Below are 22,264 nucleotides of genomic sequence, written 5' to 3' on the forward strand. Positions count from 1 at the left end.
CTGTATTCTGGAAGTAAGTGACCCAGTCCCATGGTCTTCTCAAGTAGTCCAGGGGTCTCAGTGACTTGGAGCGCATAAGTAGGTAAGTACCACTGACAGCTATCAGTGTTCCAAAGAAAAAGAGTCCTTTGTTTATCACCTGTAAAAGAGAGCAAGAACTTTCACTTTATTTGTGCAGAGATTAAAATCTTGCAAGTACACTTCATTTTTAAATGACGTTTTATACAATTTCCTCTTTGTTCTTTAACCTGAAACAGTGATGTAATTGCATGACCACTAGGTGAAGTCCTGCAATATCTGGTAAGGTCAAGAATTTGGAGCTTCCTGCCTCCCTCTCTCCCTCCTCTCTCTCTTCCCAGAAACTCCTGAATCTATGTGTTCTGTATAAAGAATTCTTAACAGTTAGCCTTTGTCCAGCCATAAAAAAAATTCACAGTTGAAAAAAAAAGAACTGTTAACTCTGTCTTGAAAAAAGCCACAAATGATTCAGTCATTGCTCAGACTCTGCACAAAGTGTCCCTGAGAAGAGTGATGGGTTCAGTGGCCTCTGTGACTTGGAAGACACACATTCAAAGACTTAAACATGCACCTTCACCACCTACAGTCTATCAACCACACAAGCTGAGGCTCTGTCTAGTCTGGGTTGTGTGCACTCTCGTATCATCCTGGTCTCTTTCACTGCACTTATTGTCCTGCATTCTAACTGCCTGTCACTGTCTCTTTCCCCTTTGGACTTTTAGTTCCTTGAGGGCAGGGACCTTATTTTATTCACTTCTGTATGAATAAATCTTGATTCATTCCAATCTAGCCTCTAAATCTTTCTAAAATCCACACCTGAGACTATGAGCTGCCTTTGTCTTCCTGTTTCCCTCGAAATAATATTCAAGATGTTTCAGGTCCTACTTACTATTCCAGCTCCACCTCTAGCCATTTTCACACATATGTGCTTCTTCCAGGTCCACTGAAATACTTGCCATTCCCATTCTGAATGTGTGAGAGGTTTCTTCACCCCCCTCCCTATGCCCATGCCCATTCTCCACCAGGGCAGTGCCTCTCCACTGCAGATGTCCATTTCCCCCACTAGTCTCTGAGCTATGCAAAGGGTAGGGGCTGCTTTATGTTCATCACCATGCCCAGCTCAATGTTTAAATACTATTTGTTTAGTGAGTGAAGTTGTAAAGTTTCCACAGTGGAAGATCAGGAATCTGAATCTCCACTTAATGGCATCTGTGAGTCAACTGCCCAAAATTAATGTGGAATGGCATTACACTGGAATTAGACTGTGTTTTATAAGTGATTTGATTCTGTCCAATTTTGTAAATTAAACCCATAGGAGTATTGCATGAAGAAAAAGTCAATTGCTAAATAAAAGTAAAAGGTCACATTGCTAAAATAAAGTAGAAAGTTTAGAAATATTAGCATCAATTTCTTTTTTGAATTTCTTCTCCTCAGGGATTGCCTCTTCTTTGTAATTTTGTTCATTAGGCATTCTGCCACCTGTGTATCCAGGACATTTTTTAATTTGGAAGGCAAACATCTAGTGTCTGTCACATTATTTCTGTATTTGCCTGAGGTAAACATAACCATAACACTGTGAACTTCAACACATCAGATTAAAAATAAGTGTAATCTGTTCCAACCTTTTTTTGCCAATGCCAACGCAGCACTGCCTCATGGTATCTTATTCTGGAAAAGGTGACCTGTAAGAAAGTTTAAAAAATATTCTTTGTATTCTTTAATGGCTAAACAGAAGATTAAAATGAGGAAAAGTCTTAAATCCAGACCTTACCATGGTGTAAAGAGGGATAAAGGTAGATGGCATAATAGCATGAAGAAATCTCTCTATGTTCTTTTGGAAGAGGAACCACCTTGAGTTGACGTGTGCTCGCATCTGCAATAATGTAAGGAGTCTCAAAGAATACCTTGAACAAAGTACCTTTAATTGTTTACTGCAACTTTATCACTCTTCATTCCCATTCACCACAAAGCTAGACTCAAGGTAGTCAAATAAATTCTTATTTCCAATCCTTCTCAGTCATTTCCAATCCTTTTCAGTCAATGTCAGAGAACAATAACTTGAAAAGGTAGAGCAATTATGCAAAACCTGTTAGAGAACTCTATTTTGCCTGGGGGGGGCCAACTCTATTTCAGTAAGAGTTTGTTGGTATGGATCTGTGAGTAGTCTGTGAGCCCAAAGATTTGACTAATTTCTGTTACTTCCTGGTCAGTTTGGAACATTATTTATGGCAAGAAGAGATCTGTTTAAAACTAGGCCTGTCTTGATATACTCCATATTCAGGATAAATATTATGTTGTAGTTGTCTTGTTTTCAAAGACAAGGCAAAATACATCAGTGAGACTTCCAGTAGCTTATAGAACTTCCTTCACCACATATGAAACAATTCTGCTCAAGTTGAAGTCTACTTTATTTCTTTCTGTCTTCAGGAGAGATGGAAAACAACTATACTCTTTTTAAAATTTTTATCTTGTAAATTTTTTCATTTGATTATTTAAAAACTATAACCACAACCATTTACTGTGAGCTTTTCAGGTGACTGGCTTAAAATGGAATTGTGTTTTTCTTCTGAGTAGTAACCTACTGACTATGAATTTCTTTGGTATTACATATTTCTTTCAGTGCAAAAAACCCCAAAGGATATTCAGTGCTAATTTAAGTTTGCAGCTTATAATGTTAAGAATGGAAAGGTTATTTAATGTCTCTTAAACTTTCCAAATATGTTAACTCATATCAAAAATTTTTTTTCATTAAAATAGCATATTACTACCTCTACTAAATGTCTAAGTCTTGAGCCTATGAATTATCAGATATTGAAACCAGACATTTTGTCATTTTTGTTACCTCCTAAATGTCCCTGAAATGTAGATGGAGATGATGTGTGTGGGTCATTATCACTGTCTTTATAGTCAAAGTTCAACTATGTGTAAGGAATGCTCTGTGTGTGTGTGTGTGTGTGTGTGTGTGTGTGTGTGTGTGTTTTCTCTTGGCACCTATTCTTATGCAGCATGCATGAGACCAGGCTCAAAGAAACATTAACGCAAAGGATGTTTATTAGAGTATCAGTGCATGATCTCACTGAATAGAACCAAACATTCTCACTTGCCTCTATGTAGTTGTACATGGATAGGTCTGAAATTGCATGGTCATCTGGAATTCTTAATCTTGAGAATTCAGGAAGGCACATACCTAGAAACCAAGTTAAATAATAATGTCTTTTCCAAAACAGTCTGTAAACAATGTGCTTGACTCGACACAGTTCAAATGAAATGGTGTATTCTCTATCAATGTTCTCTCTAACCTTTTAAAACTCTGGACAACAAGACTGTATGACCAACAATCTATGAATACAGAGCAATAACACATGGGCATTTCCCATTGCCTATGATTTAATAAAACTTATGACAAAGTTGTTATAATATATACTAGATTAGTGAATCATTATTTTTATTTCACAAATGGAAAGCAGTTCATATAAATGACTGTAAATGACCCCAAATCCTTAGAATTTGCTACTCTCCTTTTTGTTCTTCTTTGCTACCCCATATACATTTGTTTCATGTGTACCTAAGCCATCTTATTAGCTTAAACATACCTCGTTATTCTGTTATCTCCCAGAGGCAGGACTCATGTTATATTCATGTTTGAAAACGTAACCTGGTATATGGTAAACACTGAATAAATATTTGATAAATTAATAACTAACTAATATAACTTCACAGGGCCAAACAACTCTAGTTCTGAGGAAGCCATTTCTAAAGTCAGAGAACATGGGTGCAAGTCCCAGCTTCACCACTTCTAGCTACTTGACTTTGGCCAAGTTACTTAACCATCTCTAAGCTTAAATTTCCTCAGTTGTAAAATAGGGACAAGAATAGTACCTATGCCCCATGTTTTTCATGAGATAATGTGTTAAAAAACAGCAAGATACCCAACACATATTACATGTTCAGTGATGATAGTTATTATTGTGATAATTATTGTTCTATCTTCATTCTCTTGTAACTAAAACCAGTATTGACAGTATGTTCTGTTATATGAGCCCTCCATCTGTCTCCACCATTGTCATTACATGCTAACCAATCACACAAGGGCTAAGAAGGGAGGAAACAAAATACTTCTGGACCCTGAGCATCTGAGTGAGATAACTGGGAAAGAAAGGCAGAAAACCAGAAGAAATTTACCCTGGAATCTATAATCTCTTCAGATTCAGACAGCACAGTGTTCACTGACTCCCTATAACACTATAAAAAAAATTTTTACTGTGAACTTACATTGTTCCAGGCTTTTTTTTTTCTTTTCTTTTCTTGATGTATAGTTGATGTGCAATATTATATGTTACGGGTGTACAACATAGTGATTCACAATTTTTAAAGGTTATACTCCATTTATAGTTATTATAAAATATTGGCTATATTCCCTGTGTTGTACAATATATCCTTGTAGCTTATTTATTTTATACCTCATAGTTTGTAACTCTTAATCCCCTTCCCCTGTCTTGCCCCTACCCCTACCCTTTTACCCACTGGCAACCACCAGTTTGTATCTGTGGGTTAGGCTTTTTTGTAAAAAAGCTTTCCGCAAATCATTTGATTTAACCTTCACAACTCTCTGAAGTGGTATTATCCCCACTTTATTGATGGAAAAAAAATCTGAGACTTTAAAAAGATAAAGTGACTTGTTCAAGGTCAAAGGGCTAATAAGTCAGCAAGTCAAGACTGGAATCTGGGTGTAGATTCAAAGCTGGTTCTCTAAGTCTATCCCGTACCTGAAACAGGTTTAAATTCAGAGGTGACCTTTGAGAACATGTAATGCTGAGAAGCAGTAAAAGTTATCCAGTTCTCAGGCTACTATTTGCAATTTCTTTTACAGATGAAAATTATGTACATTTAATTTAACTTACTTTCAGAATTATACATAAAGTTTAAAACTTCAATACTTGTAAAATTAATATATTTCTGGAATTAATTTTAATCAAAAAGCAAATGGAAGTATCAGATGCAACTTTTGATAAGGCAAAAAGCAAGAAAATGCTGGAGCTTCTAAAAGTGTTTCTGAGGGCATGCTGTAGGGATTATAGGCATGGGGGTTAACTAGGCTGAGAGGGAGGGAAAGGAGTATATCTCTGCCAAACTTTGGTGCTCGGAACTTTTATCTTTGTATTGATAGACCTCCATGTAAAACTTAAAAGAACCTATCTTTTCCTCTCGGGGTGTTCCTTGTCTGATATGGGCAACAACAGTGGCATAGACTGTTAATAGAAAAATATATAATCCTGAACAGGAAATATGCATCACGGTTTGTAATCTTCCAGGATCAGAAATAGGTGTACAATTAATGAGCAGGGCTAGTCCGTGTCCAATTGAGAAATTTTACTTACTCAGGTCATTATTGAATTTATCCATTAATTCATCAAATACCAAGCAGTCTTCAAATCCCTAAAACAAGAAAAAATAAACTGTAAATAATAAATACTTCTTAGCAATTTTGAATAGACTTTTCATTGGTGAGTATAATTCGCAGGATGTTTACTCTCAACCAGCACATAACAGCCAAATAGTCACACTTAGCATTGAATTCTGATTAAAAAGACAATTGACTGCATGTTTGATGGTTTTGTCTTTGCCCGATTTATTCATATATATATATAAAATTTAGAATATGATCAAAATTTTAAATTACTTTTAAATTACTTGTAATTACTTGTAATTACTTGTATTTCACTAACCATAATACCATCCAGGTCCATCCACGTTGTTGCAAATGGCAAAATTTCGTTCTTTTTTATGGTTGAGTAATATTCTGTTGTATATACATAGCACTTCTTTATCCATCCATTGTTAATGGACACCTAGGTTGCTTGCATATCTTGGCTATTGTAAATAATGCTGATATGAACATGGGGTGCATATATCTTTTTGAATTAGCATTTTCATTTTCTTGGGATATATACCATGAGTGGAATTTCTGGACCATATGGTAGTTCTATTTTTAATTTTTTGAGGAACCTCCATACTGTTTTCCTTAGTGGCTGCACCAATTTACATTCCCACCAACACTACTAGAATTCCCTTTTCTCCACATCCTTGACAACACTTGTTCTTTGCTGTCTTTTTGACGATAGCCATTCTGACAACTATGAGATGATATCTCACGGTGGTTTTGATTTGTACTTCCTTGATGATTAGTGATGTTAAGCATCTTTTCATATGCCTGTTGGCCATCTATATGTCTTCTATGGAAAAATGCCTATTCAGGTCTTCTGCCCATTTTTTTAATTGGGTTGTTTTTTTTCTTGACATTGAGTTCCATGAGTTTTTATATATTTTTGATATTAACCCCTTATCAGACATTACATTTGCAAAGATCTCCCATTCAGTAGGTTGCCTTTTCCTTTTGTTGATAGTTTCCTACACTGTGCAAAACTTTTAAGTTTGATTCGGTCTCACTTGTTTATCTTGCTTTTGTGTCTTTTGCTTGAGGACACAGATCCAAAAAAATATTACTAAGACCTATGTGAAAGCTTTTGTTTTCTTCTAATAGTTTTATGGTTTCATATCCTACACTTAAATCTTTAATCCATTTTGAGTTTATTTTTGTATATAATATGAGAAAATATTCTAATTTCATTCTTTTACATGTAGCTGTCCAGTTTTCCCAACACCACTCATTGAAGAGACTGTCTTTTCCCCATTGTATATTTTTACCTCCTTTGCTGTAGATTAACTGACCATATGTGCATGAGTTTATTTCTGGGCTCTCTGTTCCATTGACCTATGTGTCTGTTTCTGCGTCATTACCATACTGTTTTGATGACTATAGCTTTGTAGCATAGTCTGAATTTAGGGACCATGATACCTCCAGGTTTGTTCTCTTTTCTCAAGATTGCTTTGTCTACTGAGGGTCTTTTGTAGTTCCTTACAAATTTTAGGATTTTTTTTCTAGTTCTGTGAAAACTGTCGTGAATATTTTGATAAGAATTGCATTAAGTTTGTAGATTGCTTTGGGTAGTATTGACATTTTAACAATATTAATTCTTCCAATCTATGAATACAGGATATCTTTCCATTTATTTTTATCATCTTTAATTATCTTTATCAATGTCTTATAGTTTTCAGAGTATAAGTCTTTCATCTCCTTGGTTAAATTTATTTCTATGTGTTTTATTATTTTTGGTACAATTCTAATGGTATTGTTTTCTTGCTTTCACTTTCTAATAGTTCATTATTAGTGCATAGAAAAGCAACAGATTTCTGTATATTAATCTTGTATACTGCCACTTTACTGAATTCATTTTATTAGTTCTAATTTTTTTTGGTGAAGACTTTAGGGTTTTCTATATATAATATGTCATCAGCAAATAGTGACAGTTTTACTTCTTCCTTTCCAATTTGGATGCCTTTTATCTCTTTTATTTGTCTGATTGTTATGGATAGGACTTCCAGTACTATATTAAATAGAAATGGTGAGAGTGGACATCCTTATCTTGTTCCTGATCTTAGAGAAAAAGCTTTCAGCTTTTCACTGCTGAGTATGATGTTATCTGTGGGTTTGTCATAAATGACCTTTATTATGTTGAGCTATGTCCCCTCTGTACAAATTTTGTTCAGAGTTTTTATCAGAATGGACGTTGAATTTTGTCAAATGCCTTTTCTACATCTATTGAGATGGTCATGTGATTTTTATCTTTTGTTTTGGTAATGTGATTTATCACACTGGTTGATTTGCAGATATTGAACCATACTTGTACAGCAGGGATTAATCCCAGTTTATCATAGTTTATGATTCTTTTAATTTATTATTGAATTTATTTGCTAATATTTTGTTGAGAATTTTTACATCTATATTCATCAGAAAAATTGGTCTGTAATATTCTTTTTTTTTTTTTTTGTAGTGTCTTTGTATATTTTGGTATCAGGGTAATGCTGGACTCAGAATGAATTTGGGAGTGTTCCCTCCTCTTCAATTTTTTGGAAAATGTTTGGTAGAATTCATCTGGGAAGTTATTAGTCCTGGTTTTATTTGTTGAGTGTTTTTGATTATTGACTTAGTTTCAATACTAATAATCAGTCTGTGCAGATTATCTATTTCCTCCTGATTCAGTCTTGGAAGATTGTATGTTTCTAGAAATCTATCTGTTTCTCTCAGGTTGTCCAATTTGTTGGCATATTCATAGTATTCTCCTATGATTGTTTGTATTTCTGTGATAATGGTTATATCTTCTCCTCTTTCATTTATTATTTTGTTTATTTGGATCCTCTCTCTTTTTTTCTTAGTGAGCCTGGGTAAAGGTTTATCTGTTTTTTGTTTATCTTTTTAAAAAAGCAGCCCTTGGTTTCATTGATCTTTTCTATTTTTTTTTTTTTTTTTGAGGGGGGTTCTCTATTTAATTTATTTCCACTCTGATCTTTATTATTTCCTTCCTTCTGCTGACTTTGGGCTTTGTTTTTTCTTCTTTTTCTAATTTCTTCAGATGGTAAGATAGGTTGTTTACTTGAGACTTTTCTATTTTCTTGAGGTAGGCCTGAAATGCTATAAACTTCCCTCTTAAAACTGCTTTTGCCATTCTGTAGATCTCTATTAAGTCCACCTGGTCTAATGTGTCATTTAAGGCCACTGTTTCCTTATAGATTTTCTGTCTGGATGATCTATCCATTAAGGCAAGTGGAGTGTTAAAGTACTCTACTATTATTGTATTACTGTCAATTTCTCCCTTTATGTCTGTCTATATTCACTTTATATATATAAGTACTCCTATATTCGGTGCATATATGTTTACAATTTTTATATCCTCTTCCTGTATTGACCCCTTTATCATTATATAATGCCCTTCTTTTTCTTTTATTATAGACTTTGTTTTAAAATTTACTTTGTCTGATATGAGTATTGCTACCCAGCTTTCCTTTTGTTTCTATTTGCATGGAATATCTTTTTCCATCCCCTCACTTTCAATCTGTGTGTGTGTCTTTAGCTCTGAAGTGAGTCTCTTGTAGGTGGCAGAGAGATGGATCTTATTTTTTAATCCAATCAGCCACCCTATGTCTTTTGACTGGAGCATTTAATCCAATGACATTTAATGTGGTTATTAATAGGTATGTACTTATTGCCATTTTATTATTTGTTTTCTGGTAGTTCTTCTTTGTTCTATTCTTCTTCTTTTAGTCTCTTCCTTTGTGGTTTGATGATTTTCTTTAGTGTTATGTTTGTGTTCCTTTCTCTCTAATTTTTGTGTATCTATTGTAGGTTTTTGATTTGTGGTTACCATGGAGTTCATATATGTTGACCTAAACTATACCTACTTGTTTTAAACTGATAGACATTTAAGTTCAAAAACATTCTAAAAGATCTACTTTTTTTACTCCTCCCCCATGTTTTGTGTTTTTTATATCATATTTTACACTTTCAGGCCTATCCTTTAACTGTTTATTGTAATTATACTTGATTTTACAGTTTTTGTCTTTTAACCTTTGTTCTAGCTTATTTAAGTGGTTGAGCCACTGCTTTTACCATATATTTGCCTTTACCAGTGGGATTTTTCCCTTCTTATTTTCCTTATTTCTTGTTACAGCCTTTTCTTTTTTACTTAAAGAAGACACTTTAACATTTCTTGTAAGGTCGATTTAGTAATAATGAACTCTTTTAGTTTTTGCTTGTCTGGGAAACTATCTCTCCTTCAATTCTGAACAATAACCTTGCTGGGTAAAGTATTCTTAGTTGTAGGTTTTTTCCTTTCAGCACTTTGAACATATCATGCCATTCCCTTCTGGCCTGCAAAGTTGCTGCTGAAAAGTCAGCTGATATGATTGCCTTATGGGCGTTCCCTTGTTTGTGACTCTTTGTTTTGTTCTTGCTGCCTTTAAAATTCTTTCTTTAATTTTGCCATTTTCATTGTCTTGTTGTGGGTCTTTGGGGGTTCATCTTGTTTGGAACTCTCTTTGTTTCCTGTACCTGGATATCTGTTTTCTTCTTCAGGTTAGGGAAGTTTTCAGCCACAATTTCATCAAATACATTTTCTACCTCTTTCTCTCTCTTCTTCTTCTGAGACCCCTATAATGTGAATGTATGTTTGATATTGTCTCAGAGATCTCATTTTTAAGAATTTGTTTTTCTTTTTGCTATTCTGATTTTGTGATTTCCACTATTCCTTTTTTCAGATCACATATGCATTCTTCTATATCACCTAATCTGCTGTTGAATCCCCCTAGTGTATTTTTCATTTTAGTTATTATATTCTTTAGCTCTGATTGGTTTTTTCTTATATTTTCTAAATCTCTGTTGAAGTTTTCAATGAGTGCTTTCATTCTACTCCCAAGTTTGGTGAACATCTTTATGACCATTGCTTCGAACACTTTAGTAGGTTAATTACTTATCTCTGTTTCATTAGGGTATTTTTCAAGGGTTTTACTTTGTTCTTTTGTTTGAAACATATTCCTCCATTTTCTCATTTTGTTTAACTTTCTATGTTTGTCTCTATGAAATTATGTGAAAGTTACCTGTCCTGGTCTTGAAGGCATGCCCTATGATGTCCTATTCAGTCTGCATGTGTCCACTGGCTTTGGTGGGAGAGCTGCATCTGAAGTGAGCATGAGCCACACTTTCCCCTAGGGTATGCTGGCAGCTACCACTTTGGTGGGAAATAGGGCTGGATTCAGAGGGGCTAGAGCCAGATCCAGGTGCAGCCAGGGCTTCTCCTAGGCTCAGTGGCAGTCACTGCCCTATGGGGTAGGGTTTGAGGCTCAAGGGACTGGAGTAGAAGCCCAGAGGGTGGTGGGTTTCTGCTGAGTGTGATGGCAATCTCTGCCTTGGTTGGGGGCATGGCCAGGTTCCTGAGGGCTTGGAGCCGCACTTCTAAACTGGTTCTGCTTTTTCCCCAGGCGTACACACCTTGGTTAGAGGCAGGGTGGGGGCTGGAGGGGTTGGAGCCACACTGCTGAGCTGGTTCCATTCCTTCCTTGGTATGTGCATGCTCATTGGCAACAGCAGCCTCCACCTTAGTGGGGAACAGCACCAGAGTAGGAGGTGCTGGAGCAGGAGCCCAGTGCAGGCTGCGGGACACACTGGGGCAGCCCTGGCAGGCCATCCAGAGCACCCAGCAGTTGTCAGTCTGCTGCCTCCATGCTGGGATTGGGAGCAAGCAAGTCTGTGTACATGCCCTTCAGGAGCAGAGTATCAGTTTCTTACTGACCCCTAGTAAGCCACACTGGTTTTCAAAACAGCTAAGGAGTCTCATTTTCCTGGCCTTGAACCCCAGACCTGGGGTGTCTAATATGTGGCTCAAACTCCTCACTCCCCAGGGAGGATCGCCAAATCTGTGCTATCCCCCTCCTCTTCTGGGTCACACACTAGGGGTGTGTGTCTTGACTAGATCAATTCTCCTCCCCTCCTACCAGACTCCACGTGGTTCTTTCTTTACAGTCTTGGTTGTAGAAGAGCTATTCTGCTAGTCTTCATGTTGTTCACAGTGAGTTTCTCTATGTGTAGCTGTAGTTTTGATGTGTTCGTGGGAGGAGGTGAACTCAGGGTCCTCCTACTCTGCCAACTTGATCCCATCTCTCTTGTTATGTTTTTGTATAACAAAGTGTTTACGACTACTTTGCTCAAAATATAATTGATTAGATTCATAAGCCCTTTATTCTTGGACTATATCCCATTCACCAAAACAATATAAGACTATGGTTATAAAACTATTAGTAATCAAACACACATGCACATAAAATAATTGTTTGTCTAGACAATTATTTCAGAATTCCTTAAAATTAATGTTCAATATTTGAACACTATTCATTTTCTGAAATATTTTTTAGCCAGAATGGTAAAATTTCCATGAAAGCAGTAGTATTCAACATCTAGTCTGTTTCATCATTTTATTTAACTCTATCAATTGTGTTTTCTTTTCCTTTGGAATGAAAAAGCAGAGGGAAAAAACGATAATTTGGGATATTTTTCTTTTTTGATACTAATGTTATAATCTCTAGAAAAAATATACTTTAAAAATTGTCTTGAATTGCTGATAGTCAAGTTTCCAAATTTCAAGTCATCAATACATTTTCTAACTGAACAGAAAACTATCTTATGCCTTTTTATACACTAAATTACTGCATCAAGTAATCCAAGAATTGACTATATTTAGAGATCAATCTAGTTAAATAGCTGGTATGGTTGTTGAGTTGACTGTTTTCTCAGAGATTATATGGGGATAGTTTTAAGTATGTTTTTTATTTAAGACTTTTTAGTTGAGACTGACCCAGAGAAATTTAAGGGACTTACCTACGGAAAAAGAACTTACCGCATTCATTCCCTGCCCAAAAAAGGGCACTATGGCATGAGCTGCATCTCCCATCAACACACAGTGTGATTTAAAGTGAAAAGAAGAGCACTTAACGGATATCATGGGCTGGGCGGGCAACAGAAAGAAATCTTGTGCCAGGGTTTGCCTTTAGAGGAAGACAATAAAAATGTAAAAATGTTAAGCTGGGTATTAAATATTGTGTAATTCTTTCAGATTTACTGGCTTCGTTAACATAATATTTCATTGAAAAGTACGTGAGAATGCCAGGAAGAAAACAGGACAGGGAGAACTGAAGTTTCTTCTAGTTCCCAAATTCCACTGTTCTATTTATATTCTTAATTTGCAACAGTTTTAATCACATCCAAAAAGAACAAGTTTAGCTGCATTTGAATAACTTGAAATATGTCATGAAAATTTTATTATCAAGCACACAGATCACACAATTTTCAGCTACGTTGGAATGTTTTAGGTTTCCTTGGAAAAACTTGAGATGCAGTTGTGCGTTTGATTAACACACAACAAACCAAAATTAAGTTAATGTGAATCCATGTGTATTTGGAAATGAACAACTGTAATCAAGCTAGTATCTGTTCAAGCATCTACAGAGGTTTTGTGGAAGCTATAGGTAGAGAAGTAGTACATACACTAGAGGATCTTAAATCTAGTGGGAGAGGTAAGAAAGAGCCACAGAACAAGTTCTGAAGTAGCTATGGGCTAAATTTTGGTGTGCAGAGATATCCCTTCAAAGTCAGAGAAGGAGAAACCAACACAGGCAATTGAATTGTTCTGCAGGAAAGGATGAGAACTGACAATTTTTAATAGATCTGCTATGGGTGGGCAGTGGGCTATCCCTTTTACATAATTAGCTCATTCAATTTTCAAAATTGCCCTAAAAGTTAGGTATCCTGATGTCTATTTTAATGATGAAAAATCTGAGACTCAGGGAAGTCAGGGACAAGAGCAGTATTAAAACCTTGCTCTTTCTGCAGTATTGTGCTGCCTCCATGAAGACATCGTTGGAGATAGAAAGTGAGCTGGATTCCAGGATGGAGTGACAGTGGGAGAGAGGCACTGAGTGAGACCAAATGACAAGGTCCATATGGAGGCGAAGTTGATATGGGCCAGAGGAGCTGAGACTGATAAGCCAGACAGCTAATACAATTAACTATCAACTTGGAGGAACTTTATATGTGCCTGGCCCTGTGCTGAATGATTTATAGGCATGATCCCCTTTACTCCTCACAACAACCCTTTGGCGCAGGTACTACTATTATCACCATTTTACTGTGAGGGGTGTGAGACATAAGAAAGCTTATACAGCTAGCAATTGGTGGACTTGAGACTTGAGGTTGCCAGCTATTTCTACCTTGACATAGATTTGTGTTCCCACCAGCAGAAGGAAGCACAGCCAAGCCCTAAGGGGCCTGAGTGCCTGTTCAGGGTACATAGAAGGTCCAGGGACATTGGTGACTTGTCTTTCCCAGGGAAACTGGCCTGGCCTGGATTTTTTCAGAATTCCTGTTCACAGCACAAGATCCTCTTGGACTTTTGCTGTAATCTAGGCTTCTGTCCAGGTCACTGCATGATTGGTCATGTTTAACAAAAATGGAAATAAGTGCATTAGCCTTTATTTGAACTTTGAATAACTCAAACCAGTGGGGCAAAAGGCACAATTGTACATCTTGAGACTTACTTTCCAATTAGAGGGATAGAATCCGGAAAGTACTTCTGGAAGAAATTCAGCACATCACTACTAGTTCGCAGTTTTTCAAACTCTTCAAAGGGCATGAACAAAGTACACGTGAAAGATTTGTTCTGTGAGAAGAAGAGAAACAGTGTGAGACAGATCAGGGGGCCAGGCAATGCTGGCACTAAGGCAGATCCCTAAATCACAGAGCGCGTGCTGTGGCTCAGGGGCCTCTGGGAAGAATGTCCAAGTAGACAGGAAAGGCACCCTCTCTTTCTTCCCTCACTCCCAAGGAAAAGCTCCTTCAAGTCCCAAGGTGCTCCCCAGCTTCTTGGTTATCAGGAGAATTTTATACTGTAAACTCCAGATATTTTCACCAAGCAAACATTACACTTCTTAGATTATTAATAGGTTGGTTGGATTTGATTTCTCCTCTTTTTTTTCTTTATTGTTGTTCCATTTAATATGTTAAGATATTAAGGCACTGGACCCTAGGACTGTTAATAAGTGAAAGAAAAAAAAAGAAAGTAAAAGACCAACCAGAGAAATATCAATAGGTATATCTGTCTATATTATCTATATAGATAATATAGATAATAATAACTATATATATGTATATATTATGTATTAACATAGCCAAAAAGTCTCTTTCTTTCTAATGAAAGAACAGCCATTCTCTTTTGAGATAATGTATATTCCAATGTTGTCCTACAGATATTAAAGGATGAAAAATACTTCCTAATATATAACCTAAATCTCCTTGGCTTTATTTGGGGACCATTTCTTCCTATGCTGTCTTGGGGGAGGTGGCAGTGAGGTACCACCACACATAAACTCCCATTAGTCATTCATATATGTTAAATATCCTTTCCAAAGTAAATAATTTGGATTCCTTCAGGTTTTTCCTCAGTATCCCCAAAGTTTCAGATATAATCACTAAATAGACTAAACAATGATGAAGTTGATTACATTCATGCATACAGAGTATAAAAGTAAGTAACGAAAAACATTAATTATATATGCAAAATGACAGTTGATAAGAAATTTTACACTACCATGTTAGGAAGTGCAATCATCATAAAGGTATCTCTAGGCCAAATATGTAGATAATTAGGTTCCATGGCATACTGCAGGGAAAAAAAGGTATACATAATTAGTGTATTAATGTAGCACATCTGCATTAACAAATTAAACACGATGATTCTGTTTATGTTATAATTGTTTCCACAGCAATTTAAATCAGTGTCATATGCATGGTGACGTGCACATCCATTGCTACGTAAAGCAGAAGTTTTCTTAGAAAAGACTTTGTGTTCTGTCTTTATAAACTCAGGCTTAGGTGAGTTTTTGATACCATGTATAATTCAAGATTTGAGAACATGCTATAAGATATTCATTTTCTCTCTCTCCTCTATTTCCATGGACACATGCACATATATACACATACACAAATATGTATACATACATATATAAAATATATATTATATACACACATAAGCTGTGTATGTGTGTATATATGTGTAATATTTTTCTACTTTTTTTTTTTTCCCTTATTTGGGTACTTATTTTTATCAACAGAAAGGTCCTAAGTTTAAATTTCATGGACCAAACAAAATTTTACAAACAAACCTCTTATCGCTTGTTTACTACAACATAAATAATAGAGAGAAATGCTCCCTCTTTAGCAAAGCCACTACAGGGCAATAGCCGCCTGAATAGGTATGTATGGCTTGGGCACATGAATTGACCCAAAGACCCAAGTGACCCAAACCACTGAGGTTCCCAGGGGTATTACATACATAAGAATATGCAATCAGTTTCCCAACTATTTTAAGTTTGTATTATTTCCTATAAATGTTTAGAGAGCACCTACCATGTATATGTCTTATGTAGTAAAAAGATGACAGAAAGTACATCTTAGTCTCCTAGCTAACATATTCACATTTTTTTATAGTTATTTGTGTCTTAGGAGATGAAACTGTTTCTTCCTGGCTTTTTTATCCCCAGAGCCCCAAAGAAAGCCCAATACACAGACAAAGAGATGAATAAGTGAATAACACTTTGACACCAAAGATCTCACAAAGCAGTTGAATAGGCAAGATATATACATATGAAAAGCTCCCAAAAACTTCTCTTTAACAACAACTCAAGGGGTAGAGAGACAAAATGATTTGGTGCCTAGGTAGAAGTTTAGGAAATAAAAGCTGGTCAGGTAAGAGGATTGTGGGGCTGGGATGGCTGAAACAAGGGATTGGTAGATTAGATAGCGGTGAAGGACAGTGGCTGCTGGGAAGGGTGGGCATGCTGAGCAGCGTGGAGGAGGCACAAATGAGCACGGCACCTTACTGGTAATAGGACACCAGCCTGGATGAGGTGAGCCTCCTTGCTTCCCTCTTGCTATCTTTTGACCTCTCCTACATGGTGTTGATAAAGCAAATATGATACCAAACACATTTTGATATTCATACATATTTCATGACCCTAGAAAACAACTCTTTAAATTTTCAGCTTCTTTATTCCAAGTCACACTCTCAATAGATATCCTTATGCAGCAGCAGTCCCAAGGTCAGGTTCGTCATAATTCCCATGGGTCTTCTTACAAGTCCCTCCACACATAAAGTCTAAGCAAGACAGTTTGCTTGCTGTGCAAAAACAGCTTTAAGATGAGCTCCCACATAATTCCCAAAAGCACTCCCCTAATATTCACCCAACTCTGTCACTCACCCAATCTCTCTCTCCTACTCCACCTGTCAGAGATGGAGTGAAAATGTCTGCTACATTAGAAAAAGAAAAAAGGAAGGAAGAAAAAAAAAGAAAAGGAAAAAGAAAAGAAAGGAAGAAAGAAAGAAATGGAGAGAAAGTTTCATAGAATTGTTTTTGGGCCATGTCAAAATATTCCCATGTCTGGTCACATTACTATGTCAAAACAGCATTTCTTAAAAGAGTAAAAACTTTCTATAAACCACCAATCATTACTATTAAATAGGAACACCTTGTAAATAAATGGCTATCTTAAATCTACATTAGTAGGCATGATCCCACTCAAATTGGGGACAATTTTTCAAAAGAATCCTTTAATCCAGAATTATCAGATCCTGGGCCATTAGAATATGACCCACCTGAAGACCATAAAATATCATTGAAGAATTAGTAAATCCATTTTTAACCAGGAGGAAGAAATAGAAAGACAATGAAATGTTAAAATATGGATTTGACTGGCTGATAGTTTAGTATATAAGTGGTATATAATACCACTATCCCAAACTGACAAACTATTTTATAGATGTCTGAATTTCAAATAGTATAGATTAAATCTGTACCTTAAACATGTATGTTTTATACACAAATCAAGTATTTAACTAATGCTGTTTACTTTTCATTACTGATAAGCCAAGATCCTCATTGCTTCTGTTGGTGTTTTAATTTTCCTTATTAAATTCCTACATTTATTTGCTTATGACAATACACAATATACATACTACATATTTCCCTCCGGCCACGTATGGTTTAACATGGGAGGCAGGGAATGAGAAACATGCAACGCAAATCTCTTTGCAACAACTTGCTGTTCGCTTTATTTAAAAACTTTTTCATTTAATCATGAGTATAAGAACTCTGGATTGTCAGTATACATAGTTGATTCCCAACCCAATTTTTTTCTCCCAAGAGATAATAGAAAAATATTATCGTGTAAGACAAATCCCCTGTGTGTTTCCAATAAGGTAGTTGTAATTCCTCTCCTTTCTTCCCCATTCAAGAAAACATATCAAAAGGTAAGGGAGTGAGAGTGATATTATTAAAGGGATACCTGTACATCCAATTTATTATTAATTACAAAATTCTTGTGGCATGGATCAAGATATGCTATGAGAACAACGGCACTAGAATACGCTTCTATACTAATACAGGGCAGGGGGAGGAGGAGAGTTGTAGAAAGAAGAAAAGAAAGGGAAAGGACTTACATCCCCATTCTTAGGTGGAATAGTCAATTCCATGAACCCATGAGGAATGTATTGTTGACTGTAATCAAAGCGGGGTTTCTTCATGAGGTGAGTTCTGACAGTGGAATAGGCTCCATCACATCCTACAATGAGGTCACAGGTGACATCTTTGGGAACTTTCTCATGTCTGAAAAATAAAATAAATCATCAAAAAAAAAGTCTAGTGGTGAAAATGATGAAGTACCTCTATTGGGTATAAAAAGTAGTGACTTAATGGGGCCACTACTCACTTTTACCTATCTGATTTAGAGCTTTGAGTGGATAGCTATAAAATGAAGATAACAATTGTCCCAATCATGGGTTTGCTTATGAGAATGAGGATAACACACAACCATACTGATTAATAAAGACATGCTAGGCCACAGAAGCATGACTAAGAGTTGAGTTCCCTGCATGAAGGAAGAGAACCTTGAAAAGAAAGCAAAGTGTTTCAAATGGAGGGAATGTATGAACAACCACAGGGATGTGACCAGAATCTTCTAGGAGCAACACATTTGTCTTGAACAGAGGGGATCAGAAGATGAATTTAAGAAAAGAATACAATTGGGAAGGGAGGAGAAGAGAATTTTGAATGTTAGAAGACAAAAGGTTTAAATACATTATTCTGGCAAATGGGAGAAAACAATTTTTTTCCATTGGAGAGATGGTGTATAAAGAGTGGTAATTTAAGATAACTTACTTAGGAGTGGAAACATTGCAGTGGAGCCAGAATGCAGATGGGAAAGAAATGGGGCAAGGTGACTGTAGTAGCCTGCATGTGTGGGGATGACAGCCCAAGGATTGCGGTGTTCAGGAAGAAGGAAGACATAGGCTCTGAGGCAAGCAGAAAGTATGAATGATTGGTGAATGTTTATAGGTCTAGTGGGAGAAAATAAGGAAAGGGTTACATCAAGGATGATTTTAATTATTTGGGTAATAGTACTAGGGAAGTCAGGAATGGGAGATGCTTGGTGACAAATAGATGATCAAGGTTTTAGATGTGTTTGAGATTATGGCAAGTAGTTGTGAAGGTGTTTAATGGGAAATTAATATTGATTAAGATTGAAATAAGGATTGAGAATGAAGATAAAGGCCTGGCCTGGAGATGTTAATCATAGAAATGTGAATTTACAAGTAGTTGTTGAATGAACTGTGAATCCATGACATATCCCAAGAGTGGGATGTGAGGCTTAGAACTCTAGAGGAAATGGAGTCAGCCAAGGGGTGGCAGACAAATAGTATTCAGAAAGAGGGGAGGAGAAACAGGGCAGCGGAGGGTCATCTGTTTCAAGGGAGGAGAGTATTTGAAGCAGAGTATGGTTACTAGTGTCAAATATTATAAGAGTGAGCAGGAGAATCAGGAAGAATCACTGGTGCTTATATTCAGAAGGCATCCAAGACCTATTTTCAATATAAAATTACTTGATTCTAGAAACTATTTGAATTACCCTGTTAGTAATCATTTAATTCTTTCAAAAGAGCCAGAGAACAAAGTTTACAGGTACAATTCTCCACGTCACCCCTTCACCTCTGAAGTCAAAAGGCTAACTGGTGATTACCCAAGCACTGTGATCATTCCTTTCTCAGGATTACATTTCAACAGCCTGTGGCCAAAGTGCACCTTTGCATTGGGATATTTCTCAACAGCTGAGGAAACAAAGAAAGACAACTAATAGAAATGAAATTCCAATTCTTATTTCACTTAATCAAATTGAAATATTAATCATTTTCTGAGAACAGTGTGATAGAGATACTTATTCTTACCAATGTAAAAATGAGTTAGTTAAAAGGTAATTTGACAATTATTTGGCAAATGTTCCAGGATAATTTGGTAGCAAAAGAGATGAATAAAAATCAACTATCCTCATCTCAAAAAAAAAAAAATCTAATTCCATTATGCAAATTCTTACATCACTGTAATTGTCAGCACCCTAAGAAAGAAGCTGTCATCACATATTTTAAAAGTTTTCCCCAATTTAAGGTTTAATTTGTGATTGGAAATATTCAGTCAAACTTCCTTTTTCATACTATGTCTGACTTTATATTTCTTTTTAGCAAGTCCTCTAGACTTCTGACTCAATTTGTCATAAATATAGATTATTGATACTAATTCTTTGTGTAATCAAACACTGGAACAGTTAGGGGAAAATGAGTAAGAAGATTTGAAACTTAATAAGTAGAATCAAATTATTTGAGTGCTTTCTTTGCCTGCTAACAATCAATAGTGTATTTCATTTTCTGAATTATTAATTATGTTCTTATCATAGTAGTAAACTTATTTTTGTTCCTATTAATTCTCATGGGCAGGAGATCTATAATTAGTGGTTATTTATTGTTCTTAAAGCTACAAATCAGAATGCAGGTGTTAGAGCTGGAATAGACCTCAGAGATGATTTATTTCAAAACTCTTCATCTTATAAATGGAATAATCAAGATCCTGGAGGGAAAGACAAGATGCCTGAGACCATACAAAGTAAAAAAATTAGGAAAAATAATCCAGAGGTCTGACTTCCAATTCAATATTCCTAACTGTACTTATCTCTCCTTTTCATCTCAGGTTTTGTCTTTTTTTTGTTCTGCTTTGCTTGAGTTTGATTTGGGGTCTGAAGACTTTAAGATTCTTGGACATGGGATTGGAAGCTTTAGAATATTGAAATCTGAGATAAGCCAAAGACTTATCTATGTTTAAGAAACCTTTTTGACAAATAACTTGGAGAAGTCAGAGTTTACCTGAACCACTATGGGTGTCTTTTATCAATACAAACACAAAATGTGCTTGTGGAATCAACATTTTTGTAAATTAAATTTTATTTTATTTTCAAATTAGATGTATAGTAATACATCCCAAAGATTTTCCATGGATCACTAGTCCTGTGATATGCTCCCCAAAATAATTGTTCTGTGGTCAGTCATTAGAGAAATGCTCATACTCTGACCCTGCTGGCTGTGCTGTCCTGGTCCCCAGATATATGTGGCTCTAGAGTGCTTGAAATGCAGCTGGTCTGAATGGAGATGTGATGCACCCACTGGGTTTTGACAACTTAGTACCAAAAAAAAAGAGAATAAAATGTCTCATGAGTAGCTTTCTTACATTGATTGCACATTGAAATGATAATATTTTGGATATATTAGTTTAAATATACTATTACAATTAATTTCACCTATTTCTTTTTAGGTTTTCTAATGTGGTTAATATAAAATTTTAAATTATACATGTGGCTGGCATTTGTGGTCACATCTTAGACAACATTGCTCTAGAAAATCCACACTGCAGACTAGTAGAATAAAGGCCCTGAGAAGTACTGTAAGAAAAGACTTTTAAAACTAAGTTGATGCAGGGTTTATCAAATTTACTTGACCACACATACTTTTTCTGTTTGTTTTACTTAACAATTATTAACAGCCCACCAAATAGTAAACTATGAAACAATCCTACATGAAAAGCTGATGCAGGGAAATGATTTAGTTACAGTACTTTCAGAGGTGAGGCTCTTCTATTAGAAGGAATGAGCATTTATATGTAGAATGGGTGGCTCACACATCTGATGCCATGTAAAGAAATAAGAGCTGTGTAAAAGAACTTTATGTGCCAAACAAACTTTAGGAGTCAAGAGATTCAGCATTCTTTTTATCAACATATTTATGTCATTTATGAAATTGCATGCTGTGAGTGCATCCCTAATGAAAAACAGGGGAGCATGCAAGATTGGATCTCCCGCATGTTTTAGCTCCTTATTATTAGCAGATGTTTCATATATTATATATAATACTGGAGGCAGTGACTGTAATAGTTAAAAGCATGGACTTTGGAATAGACAGACTCAAGTTCAAATCCAGATTCTACTACTTATTAACAGTGTAATCTGCTGCTCTGTGGAGCTCTCCAAGCCTCCTTTACCATCTATAAAACTGAGGTAAAAATAATTCCCACTTCACAGAGTTGTTTGGAGGGTTATACAAATTGATGTAATATAAAGCCGTTAACATAGTGCCTGGTGCATCAGTGAATATTTTCTATTATTTTTATCAAATTCATAGGATACCCTTAAGAGATTATCTTAGGTCCACTATGCTACTTTTTCAAAAAGCTGTTTTGTAGGTTCTTTTCTTAAGATCAACATGAATATATCAAGCAACCTAGCTCACCCCCACCTATCTACTCATCCAAAAGTCAGTCTTAACAACTACAAGTAAAGAAATGGAAATAAGAAGAATACTAAGCCCTATTTCTTAAGTACCTGGTGAATCAACTAGAGTGACCTTCCCCATCACTCCTCCTCCCAGTTGAATTC

At 35.9% G+C, this 22,264-nt stretch overlaps 1 protein-coding gene across 1 annotated transcript in view; it reads right to left on the reverse strand.

Moving 5' to 3' along the window:
* KMO (kynurenine 3-monooxygenase) overlaps positions 1 to 22,264 on the reverse strand; it is a 53,869-nt gene that overhangs the window by 1,386 nt on the left and 30,219 nt on the right. The window contains 10 exon segments of the mRNA XM_061185421.1: positions 2 to 139; positions 1,641 to 1,700; positions 1,790 to 1,891; positions 3,123 to 3,205; positions 5,397 to 5,454; positions 12,303 to 12,450; positions 13,999 to 14,120; positions 15,048 to 15,119; positions 17,955 to 18,120; positions 19,532 to 19,619. Coding sequence (XP_061041404.1) covers positions 2 to 139; positions 1,641 to 1,700; positions 1,790 to 1,891; positions 3,123 to 3,205; positions 5,397 to 5,454; positions 12,303 to 12,450; positions 13,999 to 14,120; positions 15,048 to 15,119; positions 17,955 to 18,120; positions 19,532 to 19,619 — 1,037 coding nt within the window.

Source organism: Eubalaena glacialis, chromosome 3 (assembly GCF_028564815.1).
Source record: "Eubalaena glacialis isolate mEubGla1 chromosome 3, mEubGla1.1.hap2.+ XY, whole genome shotgun sequence".
NCBI classification, from domain to species: Eukaryota; Metazoa; Chordata; class Mammalia; order Artiodactyla; family Balaenidae; genus Eubalaena; species Eubalaena glacialis.